This window comes from Leiobunum rupestre, chromosome 4, assembly GCF_980474605.1.
Source record: "Leiobunum rupestre chromosome 4, qqLeiRupe1.1.hap1, whole genome shotgun sequence".
NCBI lineage: Eukaryota > Metazoa > Arthropoda > Arachnida > Opiliones > Sclerosomatidae > Leiobunum > Leiobunum rupestre.
The window spans coordinates 48,862,703-48,877,676 of record NC_143387.1 but is presented as its reverse complement, the minus strand read 5'-3'; the positions used below and the strand labels follow the sequence as shown (position 1 = coordinate 48,877,676).

General features: G+C 33.7%; 1 protein-coding gene across 5 annotated transcripts in view; it reads left to right on the top strand.

Annotated features, from left to right (window-relative positions):
- Positions 1 to 14,974, top strand: part of kug (FAT atypical cadherin kugelei) — a 164,337-nt gene that overhangs the window by 48,092 nt on the left and 101,271 nt on the right. For all 5 annotated transcript variants that reach the window (XM_090172864.1, XM_090172865.1, XM_090172868.1 and 2 more), the window contains 6 exons: positions 4,904 to 5,549; positions 7,865 to 8,067; positions 8,658 to 9,058; positions 9,211 to 9,537; positions 10,082 to 10,143; positions 11,289 to 11,603. In XM_090172864.1, the coding sequence (XP_090028990.1) occupies positions 4,904 to 5,549; positions 7,865 to 8,067; positions 8,658 to 9,058; positions 9,211 to 9,537; positions 10,082 to 10,143; positions 11,289 to 11,603 (1,954 nt within the window). The remainder of the gene's footprint in view (positions 1 to 4,903; positions 5,550 to 7,864; positions 8,068 to 8,657; positions 9,059 to 9,210; positions 9,538 to 10,081; positions 10,144 to 11,288; positions 11,604 to 14,974) is intronic.

The following is a 14,974-nucleotide window of genomic DNA, read 5'->3' as shown; positions in this document are numbered from 1 at the left end:
TTGGGGGCCGTCATACATTGACCCATAGAAAACCAAATGCAATACCAATTTCTCAAGTCTAAACATATTAGGATAGCTTATTTTGAGGGCTTTCCGATCATATTCATTTTGATATTTATATGATTATCCCCAGGTGCATTTTTGAGAAACGTTTATATTGTGCAATTGGCCTAAAATTCGAAATTCAGTTTTAGGGGTGTAACATGTTGACCCAAAGAGTGAAATGAGCAATTCGAATTTTTTTTAATATTAAAAGTTTTGGAGGTATGTAAAAATATATGTTGATTTTTATATTTGAATTTAAACGGAAGTTGTTACAAGAAATTTCTCCGATTTTTGATATTTATGAATTTAATATCAAGAAAAACTTGAATTACAACTTTTTGTAAAGGTAATTAATTGTGTTTTATAATATATCTTTGTTTTGCCATCTATTAACAAAGGCTCTGCTACTTTGTACAAAATGCAGCTTAAAGGCACATAGCACTGATCCGTCTTTTTTGGCCACGTCAACCTAGTGTTTTTGTCTTCCTGAAGTTGATTGAGAAAACACCAGTGATATCAAAATCAATTCTAATTGTCCAGGACTATAAACAATGAAATTGTACAAATTTTATTGAATCTGTTCAAAAATCTCTGCAGCAGAACTTGGATAGCCTAAGAAATGTTGACTCCGTAGTAGAAGAGCTTTATACCACAGTAAATGTTAACCTTAATAAATAAGCACCATTAATTTCCAAAAGAATGTCAACCACCACTCCCAATTGGCTAACTCCTGTCATAAAATATAACATGCATTTAAGGGATATGTACTTTAGAAAGAGCAGGAAAAATATTGTATACCGAAATTAATACCAGCGATTAAGAAATTATGTGAACAACCTAATTGAACAATCAAAGAGAAATTCCCTTAAGATAAATATAAAAAACTCTAAACACTATACTACAAGTATGTGGAGAACACTAAAACCTCTTCTCAAACCACCAAGAAACAAAATATCTCATATCAAAATTGATAACAAGATAGTTACTGAATGTCAGGAAAGAGCCTATGAGCTAAATAAATATTTTAACACAGACAATATGACTAATTTAAACAATATAAATGACCTTCCTAATGATCTTCGGAGTGTCTTCAGATTTCAAAAAGTGGATGAGAGTTTCGTTTTGAAGCATCTAATGGAAATTATTCCTACAAAAGCCACAGGTCTTGACAATTTACCACCAGCTCTGGCACATGCACTAGCCTGTATCATCTCTCCAATTATGACACATATTATAAACATCTCTTTTTTATATGGAGTCTTTCCAACAGAATGGAAGAAAGCAAAAGCAATTCCACTACCTAAAAATAACAATGCTAAAGAACTTAGTTATTTTCGTTTAATTTCGATTTTAGCCTGCTTGTCAAAAATCCTTGAAAGAGTATCATATGACCAATTATACCAATATGTAACACATCACGGTATTCTGTTATCAAAATAATCGTGTTTCCGTAGTGGCTACTCAACAGCTACATGTACTATAAATTTACTAGAATCAATTATTGATAAACTTAAGGAAGGAAGAAACATTGGGTTGATTTTTATTGACTTATCCAAAGCTTTCGATTCTTACATCTTTAGGAGGTTCAAAGTATTTTATCAGTTTCATAGATGACTACACTAGAAAAACTACAGTTTACGTCATGAAGAATAGGTTATTATAAATGTCGTCTGCTTGGGAGCCTATCAATTCTCTCCACAAACAACGAAGTATATCACTGGCTGATCACTTCGAATGAATAAATAGTGGTGGAGGTGGAAGAGAAATCAGAAGAACCTCCACAGGAAACAACTGCTTTAAAAGAGGTACACCAAGAGGAAGACGTCACAGTAGAAACATCACAGACTATCACACAGAGTATTACCTGAGGGATGGAGTCACGAGGTTGTGACGAGAAAATCTGGTGCAACAGCTGGGGGAGTAGATATATATTATCGTAACCCAGAAGCAAAAAGGTTGCGCTCCAAGCCTGAAGTTAAAACAGATCTTGACAATAAACATTTATCACATGATATTAATTTATTTGCTTTTTCAAAGAAAAACCTCGTCTATGTTATCCACTGCAACAGTATTACCAAAAGTCACAGAACCTTTAGCTGCTCTTTATTCAGATGTTAGGATTCCCAACACCTATCCCGAAGCAATGAATTCACCTGAAAAAGAACAATGGCAAGCCGCTATGGATGAAAAAATTGAAACACTACAGAAGAGAGAAGTAATGGAAAATGTAGTGAAGCCAGATAAAAACAAAATCGTGGGATGCCGTTGGGTTTTCGCCCTCAAAAGAGACAGTGAAGACCGAATCATCCGATATCGAGCACGACTTGTTGCCCAAGGCTTTAACCAGAAAGAAGGCATTGATTTTGACGAATCATTCTCCCCAGTTGTTAACTTCACCTTAATCAGGTTCTTCATTGCGCTGTTTGTCATTAATCATGGATGGGTTCATACACACCTTGATGTTAAAAACGCATACCTATATGGTACATTGGACAGAAGCATTTTTATGAAGCACATACCTTTGTATGAAACCCATGATACAGACATCTATTGTTTAAAGCTTAAAAAGGCATTATATGGCTTACCGCAAAGCGGGAGACAATGATTTGAAGAATTAGATAGGACATTTGCAACTCTTGGTTTTGAGGATCCTCGGAACGAATTGTGTGTACTTCATCCCTGGTAAAGCCATTATAATGGTTTATGTTGATGACAGTGCGATACTAGCCAAGAATAACAAAATACTTGAAGAGATAATAACAAAGTTATCTAGGCAGTATGAAATTAAATGCCTAGGGCCCATAAAACAACTGTTAGGTGTTGACTTTGAAACGCAAATAGACGGCAGTATGAAATTACGACAAACAAAATACATTACGAAAATTGCAGAACGGTTTAATATACAAGCAGATGTGCCGGTCAGTCTTCCTATGAGCCCGAGCATTATTCTTACGAAAAAAGACTGCCCAAATATTGCGGGTGAAGTAAATATAAAGGAATATCAAGCCTTAATTGGATGCCTCTTGTATTTATCACAAAAAACAAGACCAGATATAATGTTTACTGTGACCGCTTTGGCACAGTCCAATAACAACCCAGGTATCATACACTGGAACAGGTTACAACAACTAGCAAGATATGTGCTATCTACTGCTGATTATGGACTTGACTATCAGCCACACCATCACAATATCATATGTTCACCGATAGTGATTGGAGCTCGGACATCGACACCAGACGGTCAACAAGCGGATATGTGCTTTTCTTGGGATCATGTTCTGTATCCTGGCGATCTTTAAAGCAGAAGTCAGTTTCGCTTTCTACAATGGAGGCAGAATATGTCGCCTTGTCGGAGGCAACGAAAGAAATCATGTGGTTGATGCAGATTTTAAAGGGAATGAACAGTTTTGACATTGAATTCGAACAACCTACTATATATTGTGACAATCAAGCAGCCATTATGTTTAATCAGAACAATATAGAAAATCATGAGTCAAAACATATTGACATTAAATTTCATTTAGTTAGGGAGAAATTAAGTGAAGGTCTATTTAGTTTAAAATATGTATAATCTCAAAGTAATTGTGCTGACATCTTTACGAAACTCCTTCATAAGACCAATTTTGACAATTGTGTTAGATTACTCAATTTACGACAATAATGTAACTCTGTATTCCTAATTATTATATGAATCTGTGTTTATTAGTACTTAAACTAAAACTCTTAATTTAATTAATTATGCCAAAGTAGCGGGAGTGTTGAAAGCTAACTTTGACATAATGACATAATGAACTATTTATAGTGTAATCAATAGCCGTTAGATGGCGCTAGGAGCTAAGCTTTTGAACCATGTAGAGGTACAAGTATAGTCTATGGTGTATGTATACAGAGTAGGCCGAATTAGGTAGTCTTTTTTAATAGTCAGAAAAAGTTGGCAACACTGAAGTAGACATAGTGGGTCAGTAGTCCTCTAGCTTTGGCAGTGATAACTTTATACTTTTGTAATGGATTAATCAATACTAATTTTGCTAAATTAAATCAATGATATTTTAATTGGTATGTTAATTTATCCTACGAACCACTATTAACAGTTAATTGCGAGACGAGTACTTATCGTTGACTTTTGAACACCACCATTTTATGTGCAAGGTATATTTCTAATATGTTACAAAATTTCAAAAGTGTAACAAAAGTTGAACTTTCAGAATAATGTTTGTTCTTGATAAAGAAAAATAAAGAGAATGAGTTATAATTAGATATTTTAGAGTATCATAACTCCTTGTTTATTGAACTATTCTTTGTGCCATTACTCCCTAGTATTAATTACTCCTTGTACTAATTCAATATTTGGTTCATTTTGTAAAAACGTGGTATGAATTTAAACTGTAGAATAACACATCCTTTCTTGCTGTTGATGGAGTCGGTTATGCTCATGATGTTTCTTGTAATTGAATAATTATTATTAACACTTTGTTTAATAAACTAATTTAACATGCGATGTACGATTATTCTTTTCCCCTTATCAAGAAGAATTCACAACTTATAAAAGTTCTAAACACTACCAAAAAGGTCGAAGACAAATCATCAAAATCAAAGTTTTTTTAAAAGTACCGTGAAAAATAACTAAACATTAAATTAGGCTCAAAATTTCAAAAACTTGTTAAAATGAAGTCGTAAACACCTGTGGAATGACCCATCTTGCATATTTATTAAAAGTTAGAAACACAAGTTTTGTCATATTAATCTTAATTTCTTAAGCATTGGTGATAAGTATGTTTTAATTCCGAAATCTCTGTTAACATTATGTGGTGTCACCTTTAAAACAGTTATTGATCCATCAAAATATTTTTTTCCCTAGGTTTAAAGAACAGATGAGATTAGGTGAATTGAACAACCGGGGTGGGGTTGATGATGATGTTACAGAACCAACTCCAACCAGATTTACTGAAAACCGTCATGCTCCAGAATTCCCTAGCATTTTACCCATTGAGATTCAAATTAAAGAAGATGAACCAGTAGGATCTCAAGTTGCATTGGCCGGAGCAAAAGATCCAGATCATGGCTATAACGGAAGGGTTGTCCATGTAATTTCCAATGGTGATGATGATGGACGGTTTCATCTAGATCTTGAGACTGGCTTATTAGCCATTCAAAGGCCTTTGGATAGAGAGAGGGTCCCTCGTTACTTGCTTAATATATCTGCATATGATTTGGGTGCACCGCAGAAGTCAGTGTCACGCATTTTAGCCATTCGTGTTTCTGATGTCAATGACAACCCTCCAGTTTTTGAAAAGAGTGCTTATAGCTTTGTTGTTCCTGAAAACTCAAAAAATGGAACGAGTGTTGTTCGACTAAGAGCCACAGATGCTGACGAGGGAGCCAATGCTGAAATGTTGTTTCATTTACTAACTGATTCTCCAGAGTTTGCTGTTGACAGTCGAACTGGTCTCATCAGTGTAGTAGGAAATCTTGATCGAGAAAAAAGTGAAATACATCGTATAAGAGTAAGTAAAACCAGGAGTAAATAGGGGGAGTGGGCATCGTGGACATTTTTGGTAGACCCGCCATTTCTCTCGCACTCCTTTCTGGATTTTTCGTGGATTAATACTACCAGAGAGGGAAGTACAATGTACAGCACCGAGCAAGTAAGACGTGTCTAAGATCTATAAATTTGCCTTAGCTATAGCTGGCATTTCAGTCGAGGGTTAAGGCTTATTCTCAGTAATACTTTCACTTTTTGTAATTCAAAAACGTTTCATTAGGAATACTGGGAGGAAATATGAAGTATGTAAATGTGTGCCAAGTTCACCCTGCGAACCTTTCCAAAGTGTTAAATTATAATTTAATTAATAACCAAAACATAATGAACAAAAGTGTCTGTAAAGGCAGTAAAAGTTAGAGAGAGTTAGGGTCGCACAGCCCTTGTCAAAACTTTAGCTGGCAAATTATCAAATAGTAAAAATATATTGTATTTTTGTTTAATTCTGCTTCCCTTTTACAACTCCCTCTATGTAAACAAAGTTCTAAAATTTTGATATAACAGTGTTAAGTAATATAATGATGCTTCTAGTATCAATGCGGACTTTGAATCAGTTATGGAACTGAGTTTTATGGAAATGCACCTTTAAATGTAGTAGAGAGAATATCTAATATCATAAAGTACAGTACTAAATTATTTTTGATAATGGTACTGTCTCAAAACAGGAAACTCTTTGTTCCCTACAGTGGCAGAATTATTGCCAGGTTAGGCATTATCATGTTTTAGTTCCAAATGAAATAAAACTTGGGAAACCATGCAAGTGTTTTGTAATAATACATTTAAAATACTGATTTAATAATAACAATCAATCATTATTTACGAAGGTTAGCATTTAGTTTTGAAGCTTTTCAATAAACTTTGGCAGTGCCATAAAAAAATAGACAAATGGAATTCTTCCGACAATGTTTACCTGGGTGTTCCATAAATTAGAAATAACCCACAGAAGGTTCAGTCTTTAGCCACATTAAGATTATTTTGTTCATTGGTGGGAAGGGCTTTTATTAAAAAAAGAGGGCTGGGCGAAGATAATGTATGATTATGTTACGTTACTTATTATTTGATCCCCTGAAAAGAGTGGTTTTACATGTATGTTCTTTCAGAGACCCACCATTGAACAGTAATCAAATGTGTCTTATAATAGTTCTTTTTTTGTCTTAATCACATCATAATATTTATTGTACAAAAGTGGGCATTTGTATCAAAGCTCAAGCAATTTCGGTTAGGGGGAAAACAAAATATATCCTTGGTTATTCTATGGGGGTGAATATCAACACACTTTAGACGATACCGAAACTTTCTGTGTCAAAATTATTTTGCGGATATAAAAATTCGCGGAGATATTAATTTCTGAAAATTAACGTTTCCTAGCGCTACTTTAACGTGTTTGGTATAGTAGGATACACAATTTTCCGTTTTGTGCAATATTCAGCTGGGACAAAGTATTTTCTATTTTTTTTTATATCATCTAGGTCGCGATGCTAGACGGCCCATTGTGATTAGGAAGAATGGTGTTGGGGTGGAGCCCTGAAGACGAGAGCGTAGCGAATGTGTGGGGAAGTCAGGCGCCAACACTTAGTTTACGATTATATTTTGGTATCTTTCCATGATACTTTTTTACTTTTATTGTGTTTGGAGATAGGTGCTTTACCAAAATTTGCCGAGGAGTGGAAAGACAATGGGTATTTGGCGGAGTAGCAAAGGAAACAAAAGCGTTTTTATGGTCCCTGTCATTAAAAGGGGTACAGCCATTTTAATCCCTTTGATTGAAACCAGGGTTAATAAATTACACTGACTGTTGTAAAAGTTAGCTTTGCTTGAATACAATCCCAATTTCAGGCACTTTTCCGTGAACTTCGCTTTACTTCTGAGAACCTAAAACCGGGTCCACACAAATCGCATAGAAGTACTTTGGGGTCACACTAAAAGGGCCCTTCCTCCTTCCAGTTGCAGAAAACGTTTTACTCCTTGATATTTGACCACAGTCATTCTCCGCAGTCGCGTAATTTCAAGGTTAAAATTTGTTTTTGGCATTTTGAAGGCAGCAGCTACCTTGCACTCCTCTGGTCCTTGACCATTTAAAAAGTTTTACTAACATTTAATTTAATAATCCGCTAATTTTCATTTGACCCCGCCCAATATTGCAGAAATGGAAAATTTTGTTTACCCTACTATACCACAGACGGAAAAGTAACGCTAGACAACGTTAATTTTGATTAATTTGCAGAAATGTTCAGTATCATCAGGATACACATTAACTAATTAACTGTGGTTTTTACTCAGGTACGTGTATCTGATAGTGATCCTGAATATCCTCTGTCTTCAACAACCCTCGTGACAATCCGTCTTAAAGATGAGAATGACAACGCTCCTTATTTTGTTCAATCAAATCTGGTCTTAAAAATTCGTGAAGACTTACCTGTTGGATCTGTCCTTATTTTTCTCACTTCTCATGACCCTGACCTTGGAGATGGCGGAGTTGTTAGGTTGGTTTTTAATATACCTTTAATATTTTTAGTTAGTTTTATTGAGACATTGAATTTTAAGCATACTCTAGAGTTGCGTCTAAAACTGATGATATCGGCATCTATTACTGATTTGTCAATCTTATAGGTTAATAACACTCACGAGAGTATTACAAGAAAAAATAATTTCCTCAAACAGTAGATGGCACAACTCACCTTCAACTTTTGAACTTTGATCTAGGTATCTATAGTTGCATGGTCCCTGACTTTTTTGGGATTTATCTATGAAAATTGGAGAAATCAGTGTAGGTATAAATCAAAAATTGTACCAAATTGCGCTTGATAAAAAACAATGGGTATCAATAATGGTTAAGCTCAGAAAAATAAGTGTCAAATTGCCATATTGATAAAAAATGGGTATCCATATCACTCATTTGTTAAACTCAATATCAGTATCATAAACAGGATTAGTGAAATTATGATATTAGCCAACACTAATAAATTGCAATTTCATTTACAACAATTTCAGTTAATACATTTCATTTTCAGATATATTAATTACTGATGAATTATTTACTGGCAATGAATTAAATTAATTACTTTAATTCTAGGTATGACATTATAAGAAATTCTTTACCTGGGATGTTGGGAGAAGATACAGAATGCTTATCAATTGATCCTTTAAGTGGAGTAATTCGTTTGACATCCAAGCTAGACTTTGAAGCGCGACAGCTGTACAATGTAACAGTTAGAGCTCGTGATCGGGGTGTTCCATCTCTTTCGTCAGTCACAAATCTTTTAGTGGAAGTGGAAGATGTAGATGAAAACATACATCCACCAAAATTTTCTGACTTTGTTGCAACAAGCTCTGTAAAGGAAAATCAACCTGTTGGTACTTTGGTTACCACAGTCATTGCCACAGATGCTGATACGGTACAAGGAATAGACAGTAGAATTGTTTATTCCATACGAGGAGGAAATGGGCTAGGATTATTCAGCATTGATAACCAAGGTACATTTTAAAACTAAGTTTTTCAACTAAAACATTTGTCGTGCCACATGTGGCGTGACTACTCTACATATAAGAGAATGTCACAAAGGTTTAGTGTTAATGATTCAACAGAAAAATAGTGTTAAATAATTGCATATTTTATTTATATCAAGGTAACATTCGAACGAGAGTAGTGTTGGATGCTGACACTGAGTCTCGATATTGGTTAACAATATTTGCCCAGGACCGAGGTAGTGCACCATTGTCATCAACCTTAGAGGTTTTCATCAGAGTTTTGAATGTAAATGATAATGCCCCTTTAACTTTGGAACCTGTGTACTACATTAAAGTTAGTGAAGAGTCTCCTGTGGATTCTTTTGTGCTGAGAGTTGATGCATTTGACCTTGATAATAATAACTTGCCATCTGATATAAACATGCCAAGACCAACATTCATATTGAATCCTACCAAGGGGTTTTTCCAAATTGACTCTCAGACTGGTATGTTGCTAAATACTTAATGTTTGACTCTAATTCACTTATAGTTCGTTTTAGCAAGAAAATTGTGTGTTAAAGCTGGGTGATGTAGATGTAGTTTGTTTAAGGGATCTAGAAAAATGATAATTGTAATTTGGATATTCACTGGAAATTCCTATGATGTAAAAAATATCCAATTATTTTTTTGGCATAACAGAGTATAGTTGCACATAACCTATCTTAAGTGAATCCTTGGCGATAATCTATTTATGCAATGTAAAACGTTGTCCAAGAAGATTTGTTTTTATTTTTCTTTTAAATTTATGCTCTTGAAGCACTCTGCGATTGTGTTCAATGAGAATGCATTTGTGGAGTTATGACAATGCTTAAGAAGAATTATATTATCTCTTCTTATTTTGGTTAATAATAGGGATTTTTTCAACTTAAACTTTCTTGATGTTTTAAAATTTGAAGGGTAGGGTAGTTTGAACTCATAACTTCCAATAATTTCTGTTTAGCAATTTTATACATTTATATACAACTATTAAATATATTTTACTTATTTCAGGTGTGATAACAACAACAACTGAAAGTTTAGATAGAGAAACCGAATCCTTACACATACTTGAGGTAAGATATATTGTTCATAATTTCAGATACCCTTATTTTGTTTTAAATTAATTTTAGGATACTGGTATTAAAATAATCTGAAAACCTCAATGCATAGTTTTAATGTCAATTATCAAACCTTAATTTAAATTTTAATAATTCGAAGTGTGCATAACCTAGGCATAATTCTGATTTTTATGAAATTGGCCTAAGAAAGAGTTTGAATTTTTGACATAATATTTATGCTACTGGTTATATGTTTTGATAAATTCACCTTGATATATATTTACAAACAAAACCAAATTAACAATGAGATGTAAAAAATGGCTTAAGAAATTGTCCAGGCTTGCCCTCAATCCGTTACTAAAAAATGTTGTCTAGGAACTATTTAAACTTGGTTTATGTTTGTATTTGGGACAAATACAAAATAATTTTCTAGGCTTTAAGATTAAAAGAAATAATGGTTTTCTTCATATTTAACTATGAATATAAAAAGGATTCTTATTTCACAGACATGTGTCGAGACTATTTGCAAAATTCATAAAATTAAGATAATATTAATAATACCCAAGGCACCCCTTAGGCCCAAGTCAGCCAGTGACTTATAATGACTTCTAATAGATAACCAAATTTTTTTTTTAAATTCACAATATAAATTTATTTTGACGTCCAACATCTGTAAATATCCCAGAGGGAGGAACGTAAAGTACAGCTCCTACAAAATGTTGGATGTCAAAATAAACTTATATTGTGGTTTTTTTCTTTTTATTTAAAAAAATGACCATAAATGTGAAACATGTTTAAAAATTAATTTTTGTTATCTATAAGAAGGCATTAAAAGTAGCTGGCTGAATTGGTCCTATGGTAGTGCCTTGGGTATTATAACCTAGCTTATTGTTATGGTTATATATATTATCTTAAATTTCACAAAGTTTGCTACGAAATAGTTAATTGCTAGTGAGGCTTCAAGAAATAGTGATGACTCATATCTATGAAATGATAATCCTTTCTATATTCATAGTTGTATTTGAAGAAATTTATATCTTTTAATCTTATTAGCATTGAGAGGGCAAGCCTGGCCACTAATCCCAGCTGCACACTGTGACGTGAGGTAATTGTGTATATATTTTTCAAGATTTAACAGTGTGAACATTTAAATTTTACAGGTAATTGTATGTGACAATGATGAACCTGCAATGGAAAGTGTTACAAGGATAGTCGTTGTTGTCGAAGATATCAATGATAATCATCCTGAGTTTATGAAAGTGTCATACCGTTTTAATGTACCTGAAATGTCAAAGTCAAATTCTGATAGTATCCTTTGTCGAGTCATAGCTTGGGATCCAGATGAAGGAAAAAATGGAGAAGTAACTTACTCTATTCTTGAAGGATTGTCTAGCGGAATGTTCTCTATTAATCCTATTTCTGGTGAAATATCTACAAGGGACGAGTTGAAACCTAGTTCATCGTATGAAATCACTGTAAGTTTGTAAAAGTAACTAACTATTGAACGTAATCATGCATCTTGGTATATTTTGATTACGAGTACCTAATTTAATTTTAATATTTAAAAATAAATGACTAACTCTACAATATTTTGGGTGTGTCCCACTTAAAATTGATCCCTTAGAATTAATTAAAGTTACTTTTGAATAATTTCAAATTTAGATTTGTTGTGACTTGTTCATTGCCAGTAAATAGACTTTAAACTTATTAAGTTGATCAGGGTTTTCTTATTGACAGTTAGGCTAAAATTTTCCTCTAATTCAGATAAAAATTAGTAATTGGAAAATGAAAGTAGGTGGTTCTTTCGAATGTATCATTAAGTTTTGGATACATTTGGTGTGAGCAAATGATAATAAAAAAGACCTGAACTGTGTGGAATAATGATAAACCCTAAAAATTGGCATACAAGCACCTCAAGCTCTTAAAATCTCCTACCAAACTGGATTTATAATCAATTTAACATGTTGGTGTTTAACTCGCTTAAATGGTAGCAAGGTTGGATTATTATCATGTATGCCTTGTATAGTCAACAGTTTGTTAAAAATATGGATTAAATTATATCTTGGAAGATAATGGTGCTATGTTATTAAGTTACAATTTTTTGGGTCATTATAAATCTCATAATTAAAACTAAAACTATAAACCCATTTCTTGATTTTAAAGTTAAGGTTTTTCTATTTAACATTAGTAAACTTTAATAAAACTTGACAAACATTAAACCTCTTATATAGATGACCTAAAACCTATTTACATATAAGAAGAATAACCCTATTATCACATGATTATAATTCTCCAATGACAAAAGTAAGCACTAAAATAAACTAAATATGTGATCTATTAATGTATTTCAATAATAAAATAGTATAGTCATTAAATTTGATAAATACCCACCAAAAATAACTAAGAGGTAACCATTCAAGAAATTTGTACTGCAGAATTATTCTTTTTTGACACTGATCCTTGTGTAATAGCGTTATTGAGCTGCTCATTGGGAATTATTTGTATTTACCTAATATAATTAATAGTGTGTGCAAAAAAATTATCGAAATTGGGCGTCATTTAGAGGGCGCACAACTCAGTTTTAGGTTTGTGTATAGTTTTGTCAATTTTACTCAAAGTCTGCTACACTGCCCATTGAAAAATCCCATAAGTCAAAACTTTAATCTTTTATTTGTGAAAATAATTTGTCTCTTTTGTCTTTATTTGCTTTTACATTTCTAATGATGAAAAAAACTTTCAAATATTAACTTTAATTTGCCAACTTCAGTACTACAAATTAGGTAAGTCATAATTATTTGAGAAACTTGAATTTTCGATTTTTGGAACAGCAAAAAAGAATTGTTAGATTCACTTCATCTCATGCAGCCGCATCACAAACCTGTGTGAACCTCTGTAACTAATCGAATGTCCCTGTTTCCTGGCTATTGTTGGGTTAATTAGGAGGTTTAAAAGTCTAATTCTTCTTGTGACTTCAATTTTAGAGTGAAGCGTGGCTCAGTATAACTGCTCCTTTCTATCATCTCATAGTACGTAATCCGAGTAAAATCCTTTTGAAATACAATCCGTGGAGGTGTGAATGCTCGCAATGCTTCTGGTGTGTCTCTAATGTTAAGGATCAAATCAATTGCTTTGTGCCAAACAGATTGATCACTGTCTGTCAGCATTTTAAGAAGAATTTTCTCAGAATGGGCAAAATACCCATTTATTAGCAATTTACTGTTGACTACTGCTCTATCTGCAGGATTCAAATAGAGTATTTGATGATATTCCAAATAATCAAGGAACCATTTTTAATGTATGGATTTGGCTTATATATATCTCAAACTAAGTGACCATGCAAGCTCGTACCATATACTCGGTGAGAGTTCGCAGTTTGGAAGATGGATTTGTTTTAGTGAGAGAGTTTGTGTGTGACTGGCTGTAACTAAACAACGGGCATGATTAATTGTACCCAATGATGTGAAAGGTAAGAATACTTTGGGAACGTTTCCTCTAGTGACAACGACACAGAGAAGGTAGAAATACTTTGGGTCATGACTAAAATTTCTCAACAGTTTCGTCCTCAATGAGTTTTAATTCTGGTGAATTGATTTTTTGTAAATTCAGATTGATCGGCTTTGAGTGAATGTGCTTCATTGCCTTTCCTATGATTCCTGTGTGTTTTGTTTCACAGCCAATAATCGCAAATGAATTGAGACTGATGTCTTTATCTGCAAAGGGCTTGAGTATTTTGTGTGAACCTCCTCTTTGGTTGTCAATTATGGCTGTGAAATGGCCGAAATATTTGCTATCACCTGTCAATAGAACATAGTGATCTTCTTTGCAAGTGAATCTACGACGAGTGGAACTGCATTGCTTATCTTCCAATGTGAGTGTACCATCCTTTCGTCCATCAAAGTAAACTGAATCTATTGGTTTAACCTGTGCTCTGTTGCTCAAAGTGATAAGTTTGCAGGCACTATTCTCTGCTTGTCTAATTTTGTGCTGGTCAACTACCAAGCAACAGTCAGTGCGAGTGATCAATCCAACACAGGTTAAAGCCAAATTGAACAACTGTGCGGCTGGTTTTTCTGCGGTATTAGCTCGATAACACTCAATGGCAAAATTTTGGAGGTTTAGTCGATTCTGAATGCTGGTTGATTTTTTGGATTCATTGTAGTCTTCATGGTCACTCATTAAACTCATCATTCAACAGTGTGCTAACTAATTGATAATCCGTTTCTAATTCACCATTTTCACTTTCATTAATGAATGAATTGATTTCCATAGAAGAGGCACTTGCAAATGAATTTGCAGGTTTCCTTGTTGGATATGTCAAACAAAGCCAAGGCATATGCTCGAAAATACCCTTTTTATTTTTCTCTCTCCACTTGACTAAACCAACAAATCTCTCATACAATAGCTTAATATCTCTAGCTATGTTCTTAGGATCATAGTGTATACTGGCTCTCTCAGATAAGCATATATTTAAAGGAGACACATTTGGCGACGTCAATGTGGTACAGTACTTTTGCCGTATCGTATACCTGAGGCTCATTTGATAGCTTGTCAATTGAAAACATAGTGAAACGTCCCTCTTGGTTGGCAGGCAATTCTTTGGCATCTAACATGCATGTGTCTTAAAAAAGAAAAAGTACAAATCAGATCAGGTGAATCTTTTTGCCATGATGGAAATCAAAACAAAGCAAAACAGTGGCTGACAGTGAACACACACCCACCGAATGAGTAGAGCACAATTAGCACATGTGTTTGAAAGTTACTTCTTTATTAGCAACGTAAAGGCAAATAAAACTAATAAAGATGAAAGAGCTAGACCAATAATTTTTACAAATAAGGATTATGGTTT